Source organism: Vanessa cardui, chromosome 11, assembly GCF_905220365.1.
Source record: "Vanessa cardui chromosome 11, ilVanCard2.1, whole genome shotgun sequence".
Lineage (NCBI taxonomy): Eukaryota > Metazoa > Arthropoda > Insecta > Lepidoptera > Nymphalidae > Vanessa > Vanessa cardui.
In genome coordinates this window covers 5,834,067-5,861,686 of record NC_061133.1, presented here as the reverse complement: position 1 = coordinate 5,861,686, position 27,620 = coordinate 5,834,067, and the positions used below count along the sequence as shown (strand labels likewise).

The 27,620-nt window shown below is 33.8% G+C and overlaps 1 protein-coding gene across 2 annotated transcripts in view; it reads left to right on the top strand.

The window, feature by feature from the left end:
• The first annotated feature begins 92 nt into the window (after positions 1–92).
• LOC124533855 (transcription factor Sp9-like) overlaps positions 93–27,620 on the top strand; it is an 82,418-nt gene continuing 54,890 nt past the window's right edge. For both annotated transcript variants that reach the window (XM_047109401.1, XM_047109398.1), the window contains exon 1: positions 93–240. In XM_047109401.1, the coding sequence (XP_046965357.1) occupies positions 199–240 (42 nt within the window). In that variant the 5' untranslated portion in view covers positions 93–198. The remainder of the gene's footprint in view (positions 241–27,620) is intronic.

Here is a 27,620-nt window from a genome sequence, read left to right as displayed (position 1 = left end):
AGGGAGTAATGATGGTAAAAAACGAGCAGCACGCAAATTATAGTGAGAAATGAGGCAGCCGGTAGCGGTGGGGGCTCGTGGTGCGGTGGGGGCCGGTGTGCGGCAGTCGCGGTCGCTCGGCGCACGCAGACCGCCCGCGCCGCCTGCGCCGCGCCTCGCGAGTGCTGTGAGTGAGTGACATGCGCCATCTCCAGCGCCATGAGTGGCAAGGGCTCTTCCTCTCCGGACCTGCTCATGAATGTGAGTTCGACGCGCTGTCAAACGCCCCCCATACATCTAAAGCCTACCATGACCTACACCAATACCATCTCCTTACACTCGATTCTGTTATCTTATCTGTCAAAATATGTAGTTTTAGTGTATGTCTCACATTAATGTATTAAAATTATAAACCTGCGACCTTTACCTACCTAATGATTAGAATGTCGTTCGTAACAGTCGAAGTAACGATATCACAATTAATAACATTTAAATAAGCCGCTCTTAGCGCCGTGATTTCATGGTTTATAGACTTTAATATTGAGATCAAATCACGATTAAAATGAGTGAGTTCATAAAACGGTTTATTAGTCGCAGCGGGCTTTAGGGCATTGTCGATTTAGCACGCACCATAAGCGGCACAGGCCGGTCCCTCGAGCCCTAACCTCTATTACTATTCATAGGCCCTCCCGGGTCGAGTGGCCCCGACGGAGTCATCGTGCTGAAACATTTTATCGGAACTATTTGTATGGTCCTTTACTTAAACAGTCATTTTGTTTATACCTAATCTAATGTGCACCGAATGTTTTTGCAAATAAATTTTAATATTTTATGTACAAACAAATTATATAAAAAAGATTGAATTCAAATTTCAAAATCGAAAAGTCTTTGATATTGATAATTCATTGCATCCTAATTTATTTTATTGCCAGTCTTAAATTTCTTGTGGAATCAGGTAAATGGAATAAAAAAAAAAACTTAAAACCGACATTTATTAATACTTAAAGTAATAATTGTGACATATATGTTATTGTTATTATCTAAAAATTGCCTATTAAAGTTTGTTCCGAACATTACTAGCAGCTCGTAAAAACTACCGAAATGCTAATTCAATTAAGCGTAGTCAAATAAATAAAGGTTGGATCGACATTCGAGGTCCGTAACCAATCCTTAATGACACATAGAACCTTCATCCATTTTCTACTCAATTTCCTTTTCATATTAGTTTAATCTAGAGGCAGGACTACTGGCGCCAAAAATTATGCGGCGACGGCCGTGTCGGGCGCGGCTAATCTGTTTAGTGTTGTATTGTAGAGCGCTCGGTTCCTTTGTGCGGTGAAAAAGGAAGAAATTTATGCGTTTCGGCATCGTGTGTGAGTTTTTTGTGAGAATGTAATTAATAATTCGGCGGCAAAACTAACAGTGTTTTCGTTGTTACGTCGTAAGTGATTGATGTGTGTCGGACGGCACAATTAGATCATGTTGAAACAGACTAATGTACGCTGACCGAACTATAAAAAAATATAGATTTGAATCCGAGATTCGTTTTGAGCCAGACTAGTAATCAGTAGAAGTCCTTTTTCAAAGATTATTTACTATACAATTATTATACGCCATTTAACGTTTAGGTAAATCATTAGGTATTTATAAACATTTATTATAGGTATTTTATTTTATTATGTATTAAAGTGTGATTTTAGTCATAGTATTCGTTATTATTAACCTGACATATAGATCTCTAAAAGTGTTAAAAAGTATAGTCCAAGTCAATATTTATTTAGGTTATAATAAGCAGAATGTAAGAATGATTTTAAGTATTTTATAACAACAAGTAAATTACTACAACCACGCAAATAACATATATTGTTGCTATGTTTAACGCCGATTTACCACTTTACTGTTTTCAAACTTCGAAACATGTTTCTTTGGAAGCGATCGGTGACCACGAAATGCGTAGGCGCAGGTCTCGCTTGCGTTTTACAAGTCACGATGTTCTCCGTGCTTCAGGTGTAATGGAATAGAAAGAATATTTGTTTAGTAATGGCGGCTACCAGAATGACTGGCTCTTAAACAATAGACGGGACGGATATTGCTTATTCTTAGAGTGTTCTAATTTAAACAAAATGAAGTTGCACTTATATTTAGAAAATGACCATCATTATTAACGATAAAACAATATTGAATGAATAAAAATAAATTTTACGTACGGAATAATTGAACCATATAGAATTAATGAATACTTACTTGTTTCGTTTAAAATTATTGGAAAAATTATTAATATGATCGATCACTCTTGAAGTAAATACAGATGAGAGAGTTGAAAATTTATGTAATTCTAGAAAAGTTGAATATGTCTTCCGCTAATAAGATGCTGGCTGGAACAGCGACATGGTAGTTATTGACAGTGGCGAGTAGCGACGGATCGATATCCTTCTACAATTATTTAGATAGCAGGATACGAGCAATTGAAGCAAGGCCGGTTACCACTCGCCACGTATGGAATACCGTTGATTTGGCCACTTGCCGGCAGTCGCGCAGCTACATTTTAATTGACCACGCGATGTTGTGCCTCGTCTCGTCCGACTTTTTCTCCACAAATTGCTCTAAAGTGCTTAATGAGCGATGCGTGCAATCGCCGTTTCCCCGTACGTGAGGTTGCTCTTATTTTACATAAATAGTTCAGCTCGAACTAATGCCGATTCTCGGTACTGTAATTGCGCCTGTGACAGGCTTCCGTCGCCTTTCCAGAGGCCGGCGGTTGAACGCTGAACACGGCAAACGTCTGCGTCGCCTAAATTGCTGTTATTTTGCATTAATAGCGTAAACGGTGAGTGCGTGCGCATGTTTTATATCTTTAGTATTTTAGATCTAGTCGCTATGCAAGTCATCGAAGTCGACGTCAAACCTTGCTACCGTTTAAGTTGTCATTGATATATTTATCTTTCTTCTATCATATCAATAGTGGTCATAAATTCATTCTTTAGAAAACTATTTGCCTAAAGGCGTGACTTATACAGGTTGTTATTTTTTCTTATTAAACCTCGAACATTTTTTTTACTATTTCTGAATAATGTATAGGTTATTAAAACTGTTAGTTTAATTTATGTACACACAATATTTGACAATACAGAAATGTGTCTTGTTATTTTCAAGTGGAACAAATTATACCATTACTATAAAGTTATTTTTAGAATTTTTAGGTGTAAAGTAAGAACTTTTAGGTAATTTTTGAACTGAATATATTCATGCAAAACTGTACTTAAATCTTTAAAAACATTATAAATAGGAAAGTAACTCGTGATCTTACCTCATCATCGCTGAACTCGGTCAGGTGAAATTTTATATAGTTTGAGTTGAGGAAGCCTACTTTTTTAATTCTCCCTCGAGGGTGTAAAACGGGTTGACGGGAATCGGTAAAGTTTTGTATATTTATCGCTGGTTAAGCTGCCTATTCAGCTAGTACAGTAAAATATCAAACATACGATGTATATATTTGTAGCCAAAGATAAATTTACTATCAAACATAGTAATGCTAGTATACACAGTGTTTAACCTTAAAAAAATATATTGATAATTTAATTCTTCCATATTTACTAACACTTATTAAAATCAGAGATCGCAGATGAGAATTTCGACTTGAAATATTCGAGTGGGCACGGAACCAGTTGTAGCAATTATATCTCCAATAGCCACCAGCAGGCAATTAATTTACTTATTAATCTGAGATTGTTATGCAGATAGTGAATTGACTAATGTATTTCAACTTTAATGCGAAGAACGACCGCTTGATATTATTCTCTTAATGTAAAAATAGCTGGTGTCCATGCTTCTACCTTATATGTAAGGGAGTAATTTATTCAATATGGAAGCATTACACTAACTTATTGATAATCAAATTAAACACTACCACCGGTTCGGAAAAGGAAATACCCTGAACTGAGAAGAACCGACAAAAGTAACTCAGTAGACAGTTGTATGGTAACCTTTATGTGAATTCAGGGTATAAGTCATTTATATCAAATGTTATCTTAATCAGTCCAGCTTTAGAACTCCTCATTCTACCGCCAAGCAGAAGTACTTGGTATTGTTGTATTGCAGTTTGAAGGGTGATTGAATCTACGTAACTACAGGCACAAGGGTCATAATATATCAGTTCCTTGGTTAGTTGCACATTGACTTATATGGACAGTGATGACCACATAACGTCAGCTGACCCATAGAAAAAAATATAATCAAATCAAAATATTCTTTATTGTCCACCAGTAATCACATAGTTCAGGCATGTTTAAGAAATATTTATAAGAAGCGGCCTTATTGCTAAAACAGCGATCTCTTTTAGGCAACCTTAAAGAAAGAAATAGATATAGAAAAAGGTGAGGTTGTACAAAGCAGCTAAAAACAAAATATATAAATACATTAAAGTTAAATAATATTATATTTCAATAAAATGTTGTACAGTACCTAAAAATTAAAAATCCGTATTTTTTTTAACTATTGTATCACACAAAACATGTTATCGGAAAGTAAAAACAAATCTTATTTCACACGGTTGAAGTAGAGACGTGCTAGCACATGTATTTTTTTATTTATATTTTTGTCTTAAATACTTTGGGCCTTTGTTATTTATAATTTTAGTATTATTATTTCAGTAATTATATTAATTTGACTATCTCGGTGTTGAGTGGCTAGATATAAGGCTGAAGATAATGATTTCCTGGGTTCAAACCTATTCAAAGTTAATGAGGTTTTCTTTCGAGTAAAAAATCGGTAAAAGCCTGGAGTCTAAATGTTGGAAGTGTGTATACTCCCTTGCCTCGAAAAGCACGTAAAGCTGCTAATCTCAAACCTGATTTTTTTCAGTCGTGTCAGACTTGCTTTCATATAGGGTTTTAAGAATGTGTGAGTATGACTTGAGTATGCACACACACGTGAGCACTATATGTACCATATAGTGCACAGGGGACGTAACATCATGGTTCCCGAGGTTGGTGGCACATTGACGACGTAAGGAATGGTTAATGTTTCTTGCAGCGTCGTTGTCTATGGATGATGGTGACCAATTACCATTAGGTGGTCCATATGCTCGTCCAACCTAAACCATAAAGAAAAAATATGTACATGTGTACAACTTTATATTTGCACAACTTTGCTTTCAAACGGCGTTGGATGTTAATATTTGTTTGGACAACAAACTTGTCCATGTCTACATTAAGGGTATGAAATAAATATATTCCAAATGTCATCCGAATTCGTCAAGCCGCTATTGCGTGATTAAGTAACAAACATCTAAACACACAAACTTTAACATTCACAACATTAGTAAGGTAGTAGGATTCTCTTCATACAAAAAAGCATGAACTTACGAGAAGAATAATTATAAAAAGGCGTCTGTCGATTTTCATTTCATATGTTCATAAGATAAGCCACGGTGAGGATCTAATGAATAAAAAGGTGAGGCCGGTTCAAAGGAGATAGCATCTTGGATCCTGACCAATGGTGAAGGAGCGGCCATTCATTGGTAATGTCAACTCGGAACAGGTCCTTTGACGTCACATGCGAAGCGATTAAATACACCAGTCGTCCAGTGGATACGTACATATCGACGCTATAAATCGCTTGTATCGCTGCGTTTCGTTCAATCATCAATTTTGGAATAACTAAATCGAATTAATGAAAATATCACTTCGAGTTTTGCTATTAATATGTAGATTAGACTATAGCAATAGTAAATCTTAATTGAATTATATTATTGAGTACGATTTTTATCATTAAATAGCGACCAGCCTCGGCTTCGTACGGATGGAATACTGACACTAAATACTACAGAATTTGTTTAATTAAGACATTAAAACAAAACAAAACTTCTAAAATTATCAGCGTTTATTTACTATATGATCCGTGTATTATATACAAAAACCTTTCTCTCGAATCACTCTATTTATTAATAAAACCGCATCAAAATCCGTTGCGTAATTTTAAAGATCTAAGCAAACATAGCGACAGACAGCGGTAAGCGACTTTGTTTCATACCAATTAATTATGATACCAATACACTTATTCGTGATTTCTAGACCAACATACCATAAACAGACTGTAGACAATAGTTAGACAATAAGTAGGTAAGGTTGTAAGGTGGTCTGTATCAATTGAATATAGTATCGCACCTGGATCGCCTCGCTTCCGATGGACGTTTACCCTCAGACGACCTGTCCAACAGGTTCAACGCATGACCGGAACAGATGTATCTGTCTGAATGAATGTGAGATTTATTTTATGTTGTCCATTTAAATACGCTGGTGATGCTGCCTTTGCATTCAAACTGAATGTTGCTTCGGATCATTGGTTCTGACAATCAGTTGTCGTTAAAGAGTATTACTATATTAACTAATGTTACTATAGACGAACATCAATTATTGAAACATTTTATTTTATTATAACACTGTTTCATTCAATTAAATCAATAGTACAATAGTACCTGTACCTTCGCGTAAAATATCTACTTCATTCAATAAATTACCTATGTTAAATACAAAGAAATACATAAAGTAAATCGCTAATATGTTCTTTATTTAAAAACAAATTCATCAATCTCAAGCTTATCAATCAGCACATTATAATTGATAAAAATAAATAAATTTTAAATCCTTAAAAATCACTCACTTTAATTTAAAAAAAAATAATATAAGAATATAGAATGACAATTAAAAAATATGTCACCAGTTTTTTTTTTAATCAATTTTGTTCGTTGCTAGTTAAATGTACTTATTTATAGTAAACGTCAGAACAAAGTTATACGGAAGACATTGTTGACACAAAAAAAGTAATGTTACAGTGAATAAAAAAATATGTTCCCTACCCTTTGGAGTGTATCATTTCCGGGACAAGTCGCTTTGTCGCTGGCCATATTTATTTTCCTGGGTAAATGGACGCATTTCCATAAAATGGCAATTCGCTTTTTGTGTATGTCAACGCGTCGGCGCACGTGGCGTTCTCGAACTTAATGGAAAGTTTTGACTTCGCAGACTTTGACTTATGACTTTAGTTACTTCTTAAAAACATATTTTTTTTGCAATGTTGACGTTTTAGACGTTTGACTTGATGCTTGGGTTATACTTTTTATGTATTTTTCTTTGAAAAACTCTCGAATATTTTTTTCTGTACTTTTGATTTTCATTTCATTTAAAATCAGACAAATTAAAAATATTCAATGATTTTTTATGTTGATTGACAATGTTGTTTGAGTTTTAATTTGTCAACAAATTTTATTTGAAGAAAAGAAAAAGAAAGAAAATTTAAGGGATAATTTTGCAAACATATTGTATTTGTCCATATATAGGGGAAAGTTGAAAGTTAAATTTCAATATAAAAGTTATTACAAGTATATAAAAAACAAAATTAAAATAGTGCCCAACACTTAGGAAGTAGGTTTTAATATGCTGCTGAAAAGCAGCTCAGCTTGGGTGGTATCTGAACGGTTATATTCCTTGGCGCTGATAGCATCTTATCAGTATAATCTTGTGTTTCCGACACCTTTGCGATTCGCTGCCCTTCATAATATCTCCGAACTTACATTGTATCAAATACGCAACGTAAACGTATCAAGATATAAATCATTAAGTTTTGTCTCAATTGTCCCCTGCGTGTTACTTATATGCATAAGTTACATCTATAAAGACTTTTAAACCAAAAATGATGTAAATCGAATCATTGAAGTCATACCAGAATTTAGATACTAAATAAAAAAAAGGGTAATGCGGTGTTCGGGATTTAATTATTTTTTTTGTAAAAGTATCAAATAAACGATATTTTTTTATCAGATTTAGCAAGAATTTTTCATAGGTAAAGATTTTTAATCACTGTTTGTTACTATAGATGATAAATTTATAATACGCTTAAAATAGATTTACTTCCTGGCAGGGCTCTGTGATGTGATAGGGTTGAAGGGCGAGTGATTCAGTGTAACTACAAACTACCTTAGATTCCAAATTTGGTGGAGTGGTGATATGAGGAATGATTAATACCTCATAAATTATCAAAATCACATCGTATTGTATTGTGGTATTCCCTTTTTTTGTTAATAGCCAGTGTAACTACACGGACGAACAATGTAGAATCTCAGTTTCCAAGGTTGAACGCGCGTGTAGACTTTGGTGACCACTCACCATCAGATCCATTTGCCAGTCCATATGACATAAAATATTAAATAAATATATATTCTCTCATCCATAAATTTACATCCTCTATTAATTCTCTTGTCACGACATGAATCTTGTCGCCCCGAATGTTTCTGCTCCATTGATCACGTTATCGTTTCCGTAAAGCAGATTTTGTATGTTATTCGTTTTTTATCAACGTTACACTCAAACTATTCACCGAATATGTTCTCTCGATATACTTTAATGACTATAATAATTATTAATTACATATTTCACAAGATATTTTCACTACAATTTTATCTGCCTATCTGCTAGTAGCTAGTTTATGATGCTGCAAATATCGTGGTCTTGGGAAGAAAAATACTTTCGAGGAATTTTCTGATGCGTTACGTCCTTTGGCATTTGACAGTGCTTACTGCTCACGTTCCTCGTAATTCAAATAAAGTTTGAATCGCATTAGTTGTGCCATCGGATTTAAGAGTGAACATTTGCTCCCATATACGCCATAGTTAAACTCCCTTAAATAATACTACTTCTGCCAAAATGAGTGAATGAATTAAAAAAAGCTGTTTTTATTGAAGCTTCTTTTGTGAAGGCTTGCTTGGACGATTTTGAACTCGCCACTTTTAGAGCAAGATACGAAATATTAATAATTCACTAAGAAATATCGTCTTGGATGAATATGTATTTTCACAGTATCTGCCTGACTGGCAACCCTAACGTCAGGGATGTCGACTCACGCGCCGCGCCCCGAGCGCGACGAATATAATTTCGAGCGCCGATCAACATTAAAACGAAGGTCCATAAATTTATTAGACATAGTGTCGGCTGACTCGCCTCGGGCCCGCATTATATAAAATATGTCAAGAATTAACCATTATCATACTAGGTATATTTTACTTTGGTTATCCAGGGATCTATGCCAAGATTGTACGAGATTTGAATAAACGTGACTGACTTCACGGTTAATGATAAGAGCATGTCGGAATATAGTGTTAAAAAACAATTCGGTCAGCATATATCAGTTATAGTAATTGTGTAATAATACCCCAGTTTTGTGTATAATCTGTGGGCTCATGGTCTTCAAATTAATTTTCTTATACATAATTTTATCATTATCTGTTGCTTCAACTACGATGACGCATTACAACCATAACGTAGATAATTTAATAAATAGTCTGTATATATAAAATCGTTACGCTTTGTTTGTGTGTGTGCGCCAACACATAACAACTAATTATTCAATGATATAGGACGGACGGGCCAATATTCCATCAGATGGTGACCAACACTATCCATAAATATTGGCGTATATTAACTTTTTTTTTTATCCTTAATGCTTCTAACTTGGGAATAACGATGACACAGGCTCACTCACTCTTTAAATCGGAATACAAGAGTACCAAGTTTTGCTGTATAACGCCATAATATCTGATGAATATTTACCCAGATGTGATTGTATAAAGCTCTACCATCAAGTAAACTATTCAAGATGACCAGAAGTTTGTATACATTATAGTATAAAAAATCTCTGTCGCAAATGAATTTAAACGTCAATTTACTTATTTAATTATCGTAATATGTAATATGTGGAAATGGCTTGTGTTTGCGTACTGACGGGCATCAGGTTTTCAAAATATTTGACCAGATATGAGCTTGATTCTAAACACAGATAGCGCGATCCCGACTACGAGTTATAAAATGTAAATTTATCGCGTTATTTTACATAAATTCAAAGTGACCGCTATATATCGATGGCCTTACATAACATCACGTAATTATGCCGTGCACAATTATTATAATTTTCGTATAATCGCTTTCATAAGGACGCGCGAAAAAACAATTTTATAGCGTATTCACTTGATTTATGGACGCTGTTTAAGATTAATGTCGAAATTATTGGAAGATTTAGTTATTGCACATAATTCATCTTGTTTTATATTTAACATAATGAGACATACCTATTTTTGGGTGAAATTAAAATGTTTTACTCGATACTTCTTAGCGGAAGAGGCCAACAGTGGGTTAAGAGATGATGTCAAATATAACTTCAAAGACCATATTCATATGTAGATATGGAAATTATTCTAGGCAGTTCCATATTGCCTTAGCCATTAAATCATTTTGCATACAAATAGCGCTACGCTTTGAGCATATGCCGCACATTTGAAACATTTTTAGTAATCATAATTTTATGTAATTATTTTAATTTTTTCGAGTCGTGAAAAGATCATTAATTTCGAGAATGGGTAATTATAAGTTAAACATCTGCGTCCACGCGGTCACGGCATCCTTCCTCTCTCATCTAATCATCGGCGATTCATCTAACGAAACAGAGAAATTAATTACAGACTAGCTTCCCAAATCTTACTGCTTCGTGATTTTAATTATAACTTACATATTATGATTTATCGAACACTTATCTATAACGTTGATTAATAAAGTTTAACGAATCTAAAAACGGTCGAGACGGGTCTTATTATCGTTCGTTAGTAATGTCGGTTTGTGTTATTCGTGCCATATGTATCAGTTATCCCTTTAAATATTTACGTAGTGTGGCTATTAATTAAATCGAATTGCAATTAAAGTTGTAAGATTCTCAAAGCTATCGCGTGCTACGCGTGAAAACGAACACCTTTCCCTCAGTAAGTGCTTGTAATTAAATCGACTTCTGTCATTATGTCCTTTGCCCCATTTATCCTGAATTATAGTTTCTGATTATAGTCCGTGTTATATTTAAAATTCATTTCGTTGTAAATAATATATCATTGATGTTTGGTCATTTGGAGTACTGGAGAATTTAATTAATAGTCTGTTAAAATTTTCTAATAAAATAGCGCCTCAAATAAGCTTCTCTGCGGTATGTTAGGAAATTAATTGGTTAGTAATTATTATTAAACTACTTTTACAAGGTATGAAATGTGTAACGGACTAGAGATTGCGATACTTAATTACTGTTATTTATTTAAACACCGACTCGTATAACTATAATAGTCATAATAAAAACTAATAATGCATAAACCTTAATAAGATAACGCATTTTATTGTTATTTATGCAAAGTTACAAGGATTTCCAATGAAGGAAATTAACGTTTCGTTAAACATTGCTATAGTATATAAGACGTCTATTAAATTAAACATTAAATAGTCATTATATAAGACTAGATTTCGCTCGAGGCTTTGTCCGTCTGCGAAAGGGATTGTTAAGGTAAGACTAGACTTAATCAATAGTCATTTTGGTTTATTAAGCAACATTATATAATTGAAAAAACTATTGGATTTGTAAGATAACAAAATTAAAAGAAAGTTTGCTTAGAAAATGTCTACTAACATCGAAACTGATCAATTGAACTAAATATATTATTAATTCGAAAAGAGGGTTTCGGAAATTGTATAATTATATATTATATATTTTTGTATAGATATATGTATTCAGGTATTGAAATTTAAAAACAAAAACAGTAGCAAATGTAAACAATACGCTTACAATTCCGTAACCCTCGCTCATATGCAGGTATATCAGCCATATGCCATGCGACGGCCTCATTTCTGTTGCAAATGACCCATTCCATTCATCACACAACAACCACAAGCAACTTAGTATCTTTATTTAAAAAACCACGCGATCTACTGAATACAAAAGAAATATATGCAACTAATGTGGAAACTGAATCATTGTAAATGGACTAAGTATTGAAAGTAACTTAAGGTAATTCTAAGTAATATTATTGTTAGAATTGAGTTATTGTATTTGTTTGTTTGTTACGATTTTATCTTAATCACTCAATCGACCTTTATGAAATTTAGCATGCAAGCAGTGATAACCCTCTCAGGGATACAAAGTCATATGGTATATAGCACCCGCGCTGTATTCCTTTTTTTTTAAATAATAGTAACAATGAATCATTTTAAAGAATTACTAGTATTCCCACTTACCCCAGTAATTAATATTGTTAAAACAAAGTGTGGAGTGTCAGATTCAACCCTAAAAATCTCTGATGTAAAGTTTTTGTGTAACTGTTATAGTTTTGGAAAAGTTTCGCATGTGACTAGTGCGGCACTTTTCTTTCCGTTTCGACATATTAAGCTTCAAATTTAACTGAAAATAACATGATAATACTATATCAAGCGTGTTAGTACTTTTTAAGCAAATGTTGAAAAATAAATATAAAATAACTTTATCATAAAATAACATAACTAAAATTATATAATAGTAAATTTTCAAGTGTAGGTGTGTATATATTTATAGGTATATAAAATATGTTATTTTAATTAAGAAAATTTATTATATTTGAAATGTGTGAGTTAGGACACCTCTGCCCTCTGCGATGTTAGTCTGAATTGCATTCACTTTTTTAAAATGTGAAGTGTAATTTAAAATGGGGAGCTTGCGGTCGTAATGATGAGCGAGTAATATTCCCTTTCCGGTCTGCATTAGGTAATGAACCGAATTACTTTATTGGAGCTCTTCTCTAAGTGTGAAATATATTACACGCCCTAATGCCAAGTCACTTCCTGTTACAAATTCCACAATAAATATAATTCAGTTTCGAATGTTTAAGTGTTTGTCTTGATGTACTAACAGTTCATCATATAAGTAATAAATTATAAAATTTATAACATGAAACTCGAAACAGAAAAAAAAACTGTAGAGAACGAAATATATATGAAAAAAAAATGTCATAACTATTAAGACGACGAAATTTTTTTAAAAATTGCGTTGGTAGGAAAAACGTCTATTTTTACATCGAAATATAATTCCGCATACTTATATATAAATAAGGATATATGTGCAAATATTTCTTATATGTTTCAACGAATATCATCACCATTTATTCAAATTCACTTTGTGGTATTTCTACATCGAATCTTCATCGAGAATTCTAAACTAGGTCCAATAGAACGCGCTGAAATTATGCACATATTTTTATCGCTGCACTAACTATCAAGTACTAAATATCATAATTAATATAAAAGCAATTTATCCAAGGGAAGCGATTAGCTACTACACACACTAGACTACATTCGACGTATTCGAGTGCCATTCTATTTATTTGTTGACGTCGCACATTCCCTCGTCGAGCCGAGCGTGAATTAATTTTCGCTACAATTACCCGCTCCCGTTACTAATTGAGACATCAAAGACTTCGCTCCGTCCGTACTGCGTCGGTTGCTCTTCACGATATCACTTTATGTCCTTTTGAAATGAAACTTATTAATCCAATTAAAACAAAATGACCACCACATTAAGATAATACACATTTCTATTATTTACTAAGTTTATTGGGTTTATTTGCGCAAAACTTTAAAATAATTAAGAATAAAATGTAGACTTAATAACTGACTTTGTTTAACTTTAAAGCGCTTAAAATTGAACAAATTAAATTCATCGTGATAAATACAAGCAAAATTCTTATCTATGCCAGTGATCCGCTGGGTTTGCCGCAGGCTACTTGCACCGTTCGACCGCAAATATGGGGTCGCCCGATAATGCCTGCGCAATTACGTCGTATTACCGGCCCACTCCTCAAATACACTCTTGTTATACGATCAAATGTCTCAGACGTGACTGCCAATGCAGTCAATATAAATGCATTATCTTACAATGCAAATTATCCAAGAGCGACCGCTAGGCGCCTGCACCAAGGACGATAGTAACGGTCTCATTGAATATTTATTATGATATACCTTTAATTTTCCTTTTCATTACTCGATAATTTGAACGTGATTACAGTTCATAAAAATAACTATTACTAGTATGGGTGAGCATTCCAAATTGCAGCAATAAAATTGTAATTTATTTGAGCAACAGTAGCCGTGGCAATTTGTTAGTAAACTAAAAGCAACAAACAAAAGAAAGTGCAATCAGTCTGGACACGGGCAGGTCAGCAGTGGCATTTGAAGAGCTCTCCGAGATGTCCGAACAATCGATGGGCCGACGCACTACAATTTGCGTAGTGGCAACTCGCAGCTCCTCTGGCAATTTGTGTCCGTCGCCTGCCGTTACTCGGTAAACGCTACTGGAATATCATGTAGCCTGTGGTTGAGTTCCCAGTTTAAAACGCACAGTCCGGACGAGTGAGATACATGCTAATTATGGGTAATTTTCAAAATCGATCGTCGAGCTTTCGCACTGCTTGTGGCTTCCTGCATTTTGTCGTTCTCGAGAGAAATAGTAGCCGATGAAGTGTATCTGAATTAAAGACACGTACGCTTAAGATGTATGTATTTAATTATATCTTACTATAATGCTTTGACTATTTCATTTAAAGCGAAGTTTTTTAAATTACTTTTCGACTATAAGTATGTTTGTACGAGTGATTTAATATTGGATTAAAATGATTTTCCTTAGCTTCCATTTAATAAAGGATCTTCGAAGCAAACTCATTGGCTTTACATGATGAGTAGTTGCGCCATCACAAATGCAGTAGAGCGAATTATAGTGCGATCGATAGCTCCTAGATTGCATCTCAATAATGCTCGTTCGAGCTATCGTGCAAGATTGCCAGCGAGCGTGCGCCTAGCTACTATTTGCTCATTATGATGCTTTGTCTAGGTACGCATTTTATCTATTTATAGAAATATTTCGCATCAAGTCGGGTATGGCTAAATGTGTCGTACTAATAATGACTTCGGTGAGGATATTAGGTATGCGTCTGTAGTGCCGAGAGCGCACGGTGTCCGTCGGGACGCGGTAATTGATGACGTCGCGGGCAAGCGGTGTCCGCCCATTTTCCGTCAATTTTCGTCACTTGAGTGATGGTAGCCAGTACCGCCCATAGAGCCGCTCCCCGCACCCCTCTCCCCCGTTTGTCCCGCGTACGGCACGCGCCGCGCTAAATTTAAATGGGATGAACTTGTAACGGGCGGCGGCCGACGAGGAATGTGAGCGGCACAAAGCGTTAATCATATATTTGTGACAGATACACTCCGAGATGTCGTCGGATGAGGCGTAAAAATTGGCCATTTGGTTGTTTTCTTTGTCCCGCGCTGCGCGGTGATTATATTTAAACATATTTTAATGTGTTTTACTTGGAAATGTGATATCTTGTCGTCGCATAAGTAATGTGTGTACAGTTTGCTGTCAGACACCTAAACACGTTTAAAAGTAATCCTTGCAATTTTCTCGGTACGAACGTTAATAAGGAGGAGCTTCGGTGAGTTCTCGGCAAAAGTGCAAATTCAGCTAAAGACAAAGTGCTACCTAATCTCCCCTACAGCGAACAATAGACCGTTGGGGAATAAATAAGCTTGGGGCACTTAATGAACGTATAAACTTCGAAGGTACAGAACCGGTAGATACCGAGTTTCCATGGCATCGTCTTAAAACATTATTTTTGCTAGACAATATCTTGAGAATAATGCATGATATAAGGATTAAATAATTTTACTCAATATGATAGTCAGACTCTTCAAAATTTGAAACCGATTAATCTCAGTCTCTTTTACATATGACATTGGCAGAATAGAATTTATACTAATCGAAAACAAACCTACTTTACATAATTATATTTGCCACTGCTACTGCTACATGTAGCAAATTTTTATTCGAGACCCAATTACGAATATATTTTACTGCACGAGATTAATAATAAACACCAATTAATATACGCATAAAAATATACTGCCTAAATGTCGCTTGTCTGAACTTCGGGTAAGATTACCGTGTGGACCAACCACTGGACTTTCTATATATAATATTAATTGATAAATACAGTTTAATATTCGCTAATAGAATGCAAAAAAACAACTTGATTGCCTACAAAATGGCTTTAAGAAGTCACAGCGTAGTTTCTATATTAGCTGAGAACAATCAATGGCGTCGAAATCAGGCCGAGAGACCGTTGATGAGCGGGATCATGCGAGCACGTGTTGCTTTTTGTTGCGGTTATTATGTTGTCAGATGATCTTAAAGTTCATTGTCTTGTCTGGCCTATTGGCGGTAATAGGCCGCTCACTGCCTTGAATACCGCTTAGACCAGAATATAATGTATTTTTTGTTTCGAATAAATTATCAATTTATTTAAAAACACGACTTTTTTTCGCAATATTCAATTAAAATGCTTTTTGTCTACTTAAAAGTAAAACAAATATTAAGATATGTCTAAAACTGTGTCCAACTTGTCTCTGAGAGATTCGAGCATGGAAGATCCTAAGAAATCTTTATTTAATTTTGAAAGATTAGCTGTTGGTTCCGGATAATTCAATTATAAGACGAAAACAGATTTTTTTTATTGGGTAAATAATTATTCCAAAAAAATAATCTCTCATAAATCCTTCTTCTTTTTATTTAATATCCATATCTATAAAAACAAATATTATTTATAACAACAACAACAACAACAACCTATAAATTCCCACTGCTGGTCCAAAGGCCTCCTCTCCCTTTGAGGAGAAGGTTTGGAACATATTCCACCACGCAGTTCCAATGCGGGTTGGTGGAATTCACATGTGGCAGAATTTCTATGAAATTTGTCACATGCAGGATCCTCACGATGTTTTCCTTCACCGCTGAGCACGAGATGAACTATAAAGACAGATTAAGCACATGAATCAGCGGTGCTTGCCTGGGTTTGAACCCGCAATCATCGGTTAAGATGCACGCTTTCTAACCATTGGGCCATCTCGACTGTATTATTTATATAAAAATAAAACTATATTTACATAAAATAAAAATGTCATGTTGTAAAATTTGAAACACATTGTTTTTAGTTTAATCTCGCTAATCTCAAAAAGTAAATTCATATTGAAAAAAAATATTTATCGAGGAACGCTTTATCTCCACGCTTCAGCCAAAAGAAGTGAAGTATCAGTGAAAAAAAGATGCAAAAACGGAGGAAAATTATTCCTTTTGACAGCTTCTGTTGCGTGCGCTGCGTAAACGGTTTATGTGTAGAAAAATCATGAGTGACGGAATTGTTTAGCTTTAAAAAATGTAAAAAAAGGTTCGTTTCAGAATATACTCATTTTTTTAAGGTTGGCTCGTTATATCTTTTTTATGGTAATCAATTTTATTCTCAAATAATGTTTTATTTGTGAATGAGTTTTATTAACATCGTGTTAGTCCTTGTCCTTATAAATACTACAATAGTTATATAATTGTTTACAATAAATATCTAACAATATATTATAGTTTTTAAATAATTCCGCAACAAAATTGATAAAACCGTGATGTACCGAAAACAACTCCTTAATATAGGTACATACTTAGACTACAACTTTTTTCATATTTTAAGCGTATAAAGTCACTGGTAAAAACTCGTATAAAATATTTGTAAAGTACATAATTTGTAGTATATAATTGATAGATATATACACAAAAGCGATTTAAAAGGCTGGCTTCGAAAAATATATGTTTAGTAAAATATCTACATTGCAAAGAAAAAAATCGCGCGCAGTGTTTCCACAATTCTGGTTCTGGTCCTTTGGTTAATTATTTAAAAAAAAAATTGCGTATTAAACTATTTACACAAACGTCCATAGACGATTTATCAAATAGTTTTTCTTGTATCAGATTATGCCACAATTATAAGTGAACGATTGCACGTTGTCAATGTAATTGAAGGTGTTCAGACTCGAGATAAGTTATCTGAGGCTGTATCAATTGTAATTCGTACAAAATGGACGTTTAATTTACTGAAGTGTGATTTATGTAATGCAATGGTGCGTGACATTTGATAATCATGAATTTTGTTTGACAATTTATTGCATACTAGTTATTGACTGCGATTTCTGTCGTTCGTGAGACTTATTAGTAGTTCTAATTCAGAAACTTCGCAGAAACAAATATTGTATTCTTTATAAACATAATAATAAACCTAATACGTACATCATTATAAGGCTAGGAACACATTTGAGAATATCAAAGTAACAGTAGCTTTATTTTTATATACTGACCTTTTTATGCTTGTATTTGTCAATATTTATTAACAAATTTTGTAACGGTATTTAATATGTGGTAATATTTTTAGCTCATGACAGGTATTGCACACATGGCCTAAGCATTAACCTTTACCAAATATTCTTATTGTCTCATTATGCAAATGTTGATCTAGTTTCTAGCGAATTATTAAACGATAATCGTTTGATAATTTTGTTTAATTCTTAAATTTGGATTTGTACTAATTATCTCATAACATAATATTCTAAGCGATCATACTCATGGCATTTTCTTAAATAAACTTTTTTGTACATATAACATTGTTTCGGCTTATGGGATCCACCATTGACTGTTTTCAAATGATTATGACAAAAAAAATATATAATATATATATAATAATATATCTCGTTTGAGAAGTCCTAATATGGGTAACGATTTACGACAACTACTTACTGAATAAGGCAAGCGTTTTCAATACGATTAGGTTACTTTACACTTGACTACCTACGCAATTGATGTCTTTTAAATTAAATTTATTTAATATATACTATACACATAAGTAAACTATAAGAAGGAAAAAAAATCGAAAATACTAGCGATATCTTCCACAGAATATTTGACTTAGGACATTTGAAAATTGAAATAAAATCATACAATGTTTTAATAATCGGCCCAATTCAGTACCTTTCGAAAGGTAAATATCGACTTCTTAAATTGTAGGTATATTAAATGGAAATTTAGTTTACATTATTAATATTGCATTTATTAAACATTCATTGTCCCGGTGTAGAACGTGACATCAGCGCGCGCTGGTTGACGCAAGCCGCGGTATCGGGGCGGATCCGATATGCCCGATACCGGTGATTTACCAACCAAATACCACATCGAACGAATGCCGTTATAAATATAATTAACAGTATAATATTCTGATATTCATTATCTTTAACATAATTATTTTCACAAAATTATAAAAGAGTTTCTATATTAAACTTTTAATCAATCATGGAGTATGCTGTTGGCATAATGAGGATTTCTTGGTCTAATTAAAAAAAAATATAACCTTATAATCTGTGACTGCAAAAATGATATGTCTTTATATTTTCCGTTTATAATAGTTATCGTTATTAAGAACTTTAAGAAGCGAGAGTTTGGTTCGGCGTCACGCTGCCTACGCACGACGGAAACGTACAGCTCATGCATTATTCAAAGGCGAAGGCAAATACAAATAAATAGGCACGAAATAAATACAAACAGGCTGAATGGAGCCGCTGCGGTGGGCGGGGCCGCGCGACATAAATATCGGTCGCGTCATAGGAACGGATATCTGCCGGGCTATTTCGGCCGCGACTTGCGACTACAGCATCAGCTTGTTTATGGGATACCAGAGGCCGTGACTGTCTTCACTGTACACCAGTATTATGTAAGGTTTATTGAAATAGAAAATTAATGTTTAATTTTACTTATCGTACATTCGCGCGGTGGCAAGTAATAGTGCATTGTACAAGATAAAAACAAGTTAACGCATTACACTAAGCCGTATTTAATGTAAAATTAAAAATTTCGTATTTAGTATTAATAAGAAGTGGTTTAGTGTGTAATGCGTATTATTATGTAATTTATCCGAAGCCCTGATATTATACTTATAAAAGCTGGTCATCGTGGTAACATTATACATGCAATATTTATCTTGGACGCAGCGCAGTTATGAACATAAAGATCACTCACCTCTCTCCATTTATATTAAGTGCAATTTATTGCTTAAGGGCCACATTAAATTAACATAAAATAATATGAAAACAATTATTTCATAAATTCTTTAATAAGTATCATTTGTTATATGGCTCTTTTTATAATAATCTCATTCTATTTGATTGCGTCTCCACGACAAAAAGACTCCAAGTAATCTGAAATCGGTTCAACTATTTGAAGATTTGTAATTATTATTCACGCGATGATAAATCAACCAGTAAGTTTATATACAATTTAATCTTTTCTGCAAAAGAAGTTGATAATTACTAAACTCAAATAGATATAGTTAGTAGTTGCTTAAAGCGGGCATTGATGATATAAATTAATATTATCTACATCTATACTAATATATTAAATGTGGAAGTAACTCTGACTGTCGCTCTTTCACAAGCAAACCAATGAACCGATTTTGATAAAATTTGCTTGAACTCCAAGGAAGGATATACTACTCTTGCAAGAACTACCCTCTTCTCGAACAGGACCGAGCGGAATCACATAAATACGGCAGAACGCTTAGTAACGGGACCCCACCGATTTCGTTCTGAGCCGAGGTGCGATCTCATAGGAGACACCCTCAGGACGAACTTTAGTTTTAATTTAGTTTTAATTTAGAGCCCCGCGCTCAACCTCAGGGCAGGGGACATTAGTTCTCGCCCGAAAGTCAGGTGACGCTGTGAAGGCCAGTAGGGCCAACAGCAATACACAACACACAAAAAAAAAAGTAACGGGTATAATGTTCGGTTGTCTGTCGGTCGAGTCTGTTTGTATCGGCCATGGTACTTACATAGGTACATACTAATTAACCGTCTATGTATTGAAATATTCTTGTAACTGATTAAAGTTATGTAGTGATGGTAATTGTGTTCAATTATAAATAAATAAAGAACTGAAGAGTATAGGTTAGTCATTCGTGTTATTTTTTTTTATTTAATTAATCATACGGTTTGTTAGACTAGTTTATTTGCCTAACTATCAACCTCTTAAAACGCGAGAGAAACCGCGGGCGACAACTAGTATTATATATAATATAATATTAGTAAACACGTGACATGATAAGTATATTTTACAGTAAACAGTAGAAGAGAGCGGAACTGACATCATGCGATTTCGTGATCTCTCGTCTTATACGTTAAGTTTACGAGTTACGAAAATCGTTGAAGCAATTAAAGCAGGTTTAGAAATAAACAGATCAATAAACTCGCAATAAAGAGGATAGACTGTGTCGTCGTTCCAAGTTTTAATAGGATATAATTGACAGGTAATTTGCGAAACATAAAATTTTAATTGAAACCCTGGCTCAATTTCGCTACAGGCCGAGTACAGAGCGTCGCCCACTTGTCCGCTGCTCGTAAATTGAGCGAATCGCCATAAATTGCGTAAAATCACCAATTACAAAGATGATGTCGGGAGCGCACATCGCACGAGACGCAGCGCTTACGAACTGCGAAAATATATAATAGAGCTTAATGTTATATTAAGAAAATTATTGCACTAGTGTAGGCTCTTCCTCGCAGGGAACATTATGTTTTAAAATAATATACGCCTATGAACATTATACTTACTATATTCTCGGTAGTTTATTGGTATAATATAAAATCTTATATATTAATAGCGTAAGGAGATTTTTGTTCCAGTGATTATGGGACGATAGCTGCACTGCATAAAACTGCAAAAAATATCGGTTATGGTCTCATTTTGAAGAGCTCCAATCGTTATTCTGTAGAAAAATAAAGAGGATTCTTGGTAATTTACTAAGAAACAATTAATTACAGAGAGCGAAAAAATAGTTACTTGCCGGCTAGAAAGCGATCCTAAGTCTGTACTATAAGAATGAAAAAAATATTAAATATTCATCGACAAACTCCAATTCCAAGTGTAATGTATACTATTTGGAATAAAAGATTTCATTTAAATACGGTTTGGTTTTGTTTTAAGATTAATTAATAACTTGAAGTTTACAATGAAAAAAAAAACATGTCATGGGCGTCGCAAGTTTCTTTTGAATAAACGCTAAGTTTCGCGGGCGAACCACTAGTGTGAATTAATTACCAAGTAAAGTGTCAACCACATTTATACAAACTATTTTCCAATAACTTTATAGAATATGTGTTACGGTTAAACTTGAACTATGTGGCAAATAAAGAATTTCTAGGAAAAAAACCTTTTCGTTTTCACCAATACATGTACCACTGTTGGGAGAGACTTCTTCTTCCCTTGACTAGAATTTTCTAAAAATTATTTCATGAATATTTTCGAGGTAAGTCACGTGTAGTCAATGCGGGTTGAAATTCTAAGAAATAGGCGTTACCGATTTTTCCCTAATCTGACTAAATTAGAAGGCATTGTATTGGCTGCCATCGACCAATTACTATTCAGATTAAAAGCAAATGAATAAATCTGAATTTCATTAGTGTTTCAGAAAACAGGCTTACTGTATATCGGCACTGTTAACATTTAAAATCTATTATATTGCTGGGCAGTTCGGTTTCGTCATTAAAAAAGTATACAAATTCAATTAAAGCCGACTTCGAACCGAATTATCTACCTCTTTATGTTGCACATTAATGTATTTTATATTTTAATTATATATTTTCTCATGATTCCTTCCTTATTGTCAATCCCACTTTCAATATGATTTTTGTAGGAAGTTAACGCTATATTTTATTAAAATGATAGAAAAAGATTTAAAGAATAGAGTGAGATAAACAAAAGGATAACAAATAAACAAATAGGCTACATTTGAAGAGCTTTAAATTATTTATAAATTATTGAGCAGAAGGTATTTGAAAGGAGTTGAAATTACTTATAGGTATATGGGTAGAAATTTTAGCTGTTATCGTATATAGATAAATACATACATATAGGTACCTGTAAAGTAAAAAGGCTTGTGTTTGAGTATGTATTTCACTCAATAGAAATTTTAATTCACAAGGACAACGTTTGTTCGAGTGCATGTTTATTTCTTTCCCAAATACCAATGACGGATACCATAGGAGCACTAATTCATTTAATTATCCTTTTCTTTTCTGATCAGGCGAACGAAAGTGACAATTGTATTTTTCGTTAATTTTTTACGTTTAGTGACAGAGCAAAATTAACTAAAATGGGACCGTCTTGTTCCGATATTAAATTCAATCAGCGCAAATTGGAAAGTTGATTGTGTAGGCAGAACAAATTGCACATAAACTATGTTTATGTATTGATTACGAAATATTAACTTCAAACGAAATGTCATGTATTATGCAATTTTATTTAAATATATGAAAATCACAAGGCGTATGTCATATATAACTTTAAATATAATTCATCAAAGTATACAAACTATTTCCACATGATGAATGACATTGCATCGTGATGTAGGATAGTCGGGAGCTCTCGGAAGCTTCGGATGCGCTCGGTGACGGTGTAATAGCTGTTTCACGAGCCCCATTACAGTTGTTCCTGCGCGGGCGCATGCTGTGCGTGCACTTCACTGCATTCTACTACCAAGCTACCTAAGCTACCCTAATTGCTTCTATTATGTTATTTTAAACTAACGATACATGAGTTTATTTAATTTACCAATAATATTTGATAATGTTTTATTTCAATTTGAAATACATTCTAATTCGAAAAGACTAATGCAGATTGTGATTGTTTTTTAATATTTTTTCTTATTTTTTTAAATAACAAATAAATTACCCCTCATATAATTTATCTAATCTCAAAATTTAAACATAATTTCAAAAAATATCGGGAAGATCTGCTAAGGTCATCGACTCGCTCAACCTTTCAGTTTTAATCCACGACGTTAAATACATAATGACGGCAATTTAGTTTTAAAATTTTAGCACGAAAATCTCATCAACTCTGGAATAATATTGTCCTTTTAAACCGAGTCCTTGCGGACAGGATCGCCCGAATAAAAGGCGGTGTTATTATGTTGGTAAAACAAAATTCTCCGTAATGGCCTCATTATGTGGCGAAAATTGCTTGAGAGATTTTTTGTGGTGGTAATATAAATGTATTTGTAATAGCGTTTTAGAAATATTGCGAAGAAGCGGGTCAGGAATCGAGCGGCGCCTGATTACCGAAACTTAATTTATTTTGAAGTAAAAAAAAGACTTAAAATTGTCCGTAGCGGCGTGGGAAACGACCCTGTCGCCGGCGGCCTTTATTACGTCATTATTTTCTATTAGATTTTATATTCAAACGTAGATTAATTGTAAATCGATACAGCTACGCGGCCATATTTTAAATTTTATTGAGCGTTCGGACAAGACTACACGAGATAGATATCTTTTCAATTTTATGAAGTCTGGATGTCGAAGTGATTTACAATATCTTTAATATGATTTTTACATTTTAAGTTTTATTTTACTTTGCATTAAAGATAATTGTTACAGATTATATTGTTATTTATAAATACGTTCAATTTTGTAATGTAAATACACATATTTGTTGAATGTGTTTGAAAGTCAGCGCTAATCAATTTGTCTAAAAATAAATGACTTGGAATTACAAGGTAATTATGTTGAAAAACTTTAATAACGTGTAAATCAATTATAAGATAGTTTAGTTATTCTTTTATTGATACATTGTAGAGAGCAGTAATTACCCACTGGATAAAATGGATCTTAACGGACGATCGCGGGTTCAAACCCAGGCACGCACAACTAAGTTTTCTTACTCGATTTATACTCATATTTAATATATTAACCACTGAGAAAGGAAAGACTGTGACGTTTGAACCTATTTGATTGCATTTCAGCATTGTGGTGGAATAAGCTCCAGAACTAACTTCTCATTAGGGTGGCTTTTTCCCTGTAGTGGGAAACTTATGGGCTGTAACTTTATAGTTTACTGTACTTTATACCTACTTGGCCGATAATTTTATTTATGACACACGCAAGCACCACGTGTACCTACTATGTATTATTTATTGTAATTTAATTCATAATTATTACAACATAATTTTTGATAATTTATAACGGAGTATAAACTCACCAAACTTCAATTATGCGAAAAAAAAAGTTCATTCGTTTATAATTTTTTACGACGCTAGACTTGTTTAATCGGTTACTCGTTTATGTTAACTAAGCAAATAATTAATCAGAGCTAGATATACCAATAAAACCTGCGTATCTTGGTGGTCAAGGTGTATTAAGCATATTTTATTGCCTTTACGGCTGATCAGCATAATAAAATAACTAATCAATACGACGATTACGTTATAAAGGGTCTGCGTGAATTGGTCTTAATAAATTTTGTAAATGTTAATCAGGCGAGCCGTTGAGCAACGTGTCATAAAATGAGCCACTGGTTCGGATGTCGCGGGCGCATCGCTGCGGGGGGGCTTGGGGGACCTAATTGATTTGTGCCCCAGGCCACAATCAAAACAGATCGTATTTTATAAGACGTATCCTCGATAGAGGGCGAGGGTGCACAGTCGGATGTGGCTCAGTCCGTGTAACTAGCTCAAGTGTTGCTTTTCGATTCTGGTTGCAAATTTATTAAAATATATATATATATATGAAATTTTTTTTCATTAGGTTTATCTGGTCATTATTAATAAATGACAATAATTAACTACAGTGATATTTAACAATCTATTTTTCTTCCGCTGTGTTTTATAATACGGAAATGTAATAATTTACTGAATATGAAACAGAAAATAAAATCTTAGTTTATTGCGAAATAAATTATAAAAAATAAAAGCATTTTTTTATTTATCGAAAATAAAAAAATGCTCCCATCTCTATTTCCACTCGTTGCTGTTGCAAATTCTAATGTGCTCAGTGATCAAACACAAGAAAATCAAATGATCATTTGATAAATAGTCCCCAGGGCTGCACCCCGCTTTGTCGCGCTCGTAATGCGGTCAACGCGTACCCCATGCGATGGGAACTCGAGTGCGCTATGGGAAATTATAGCCTCCCCATTGATACGCTTTAGCTAAGTACTTCTGGTAATATGTAGTAACAACGTGCTTTGTTTATTTACGAACGAGCTTATCCTATTTTAGACTTTAAATAATGATTTTTAAATCCCAAACCAAAAAGAAACACCTATTGTAATTTGTGTTTTATCAAATAACATTAAAACTACTTTAATATCTAATAAATAAAAATAATACAAACATAAACCTATCTATAACCATTTTAATAACGCAAAGTTATGGCCCATTTATAAGCCTCTTTGTAAACGGAAATACAATCATTATTGTCATATATGTATCTCTAGACTTAAACCCATGGAAGGTGGTAACTCTAATCTTAATACAATTAGTTTTCTTAAAGAACGTGTCTAAATAATAAAGAAATGTCTTTATGTTAGAATAAACACTTAGCTTTACAAATTAATGGGTATATTTAAATCTAATTTTAGAGTATATTGATAAATGTAGCGCGTTACTCATAAAAGATTAATTATACAGTCGACTAAATGGCGTGGTTTTAAGTTGATTTCAATGTGACTGTTGAGTCTCTTGCCGGTTTTAATCGGTAAAACACAAACATATTCTATCGTTTTGCAGCATTTAGTATTGTTGTATTCCGATTTGAAGCGCGAGTCGTCATATTAGTTATGTAAGGATTTTTATTATTTCACTAGCGTCCCACCCTGGCGCGCGGGTGCAATGCTGATACTAAATATATATACTATAGGTGTATCCCTTTTTTTATTAGATTGTCTATGTATAATTAAAAATACCTACCCTTGAATCACACTATCTATTAAAAAATCCGCATCAAAATTTTAAAGATTTAAGCATACGTAGGATAGTCGACGGTAAGCGAATTTGTTTTATACAGTGCAAATGTCTATAGGCGATTGTGACCACTTAAAAGGTGGTCAATTTACGCGTCCCTATTTCATTAAAAAAATCCATACCTCGTTTAACTGTATACTTAATAATAATGTAATGTAACTTCAAAGTATATTTCAATATTGTTAGGTTTTAAGACAGTAGTTACAATATCAACAATAGATGGAGCAGCAAATAGATCAGTCCATTAATCACAGCTTGATTCGACTCGAGACTGTACGAGGGTGAGCCGATGCGATAAATCTCCGGCGACTGCAATGCGGTACGAACGCGCTGAAAAATTACCGATTGAAATAAACATGCCACGCTGATCACGCCTACTTATATTTTTGGTTGGTGATATTGTCCAAGCTTTTCGAAGAATCATTTGGAAATATTTCAAAATTTCCGAAAGGCAATTTGTGTTCGAATTTTAACCCATCCGTATCTAATGTACCTATCACATAAATAAAAACTTAGTCGCCAAGTCATTGTTCGTTTAGAAAATTAACTTCAGTATCTCAAACATTACACTAATAGCCTTTAAAATTCCCACTGCTGGGATTCCTCTTCCTTTGAGGAGAATGCGGGTCGGTGGATACACATGAGGCAGAATTTCGTTGAAATTAGTCACATGCAGGTTTCGTCGCACTGTTTTCCTTCACCGCTTAGCACAAGACACAAATTAAGCATATGAAAACTCAGTGGCGCTTGCCAGAGTTTATTAATAATCATAGGTTAAGATACACGTGTTCTAACCACTGGGCCATTTCGGATAGTATCTCAAACGCATTATCATATTGTTAAAATATTATTGCAAATTATTTTCTTCAATATTCATATGTTAAACAATTTTTTGGGTGTTGCTGGATATGACAAGCAATGAAATGCGTCACGGTCGGTAGCGTCAGTTGACGACCATAATTGTCTAATCATCTTCGCTGACTGCTTATATTACGGAAATCTGCTTGGATTTACATATTTGTAGGTACGATCTTTATATCTCTAAGGTCTCATACCGATAACATTTTTTTTAAATTTATAATAAAACATTCGGTGATTAAAAAAAAGT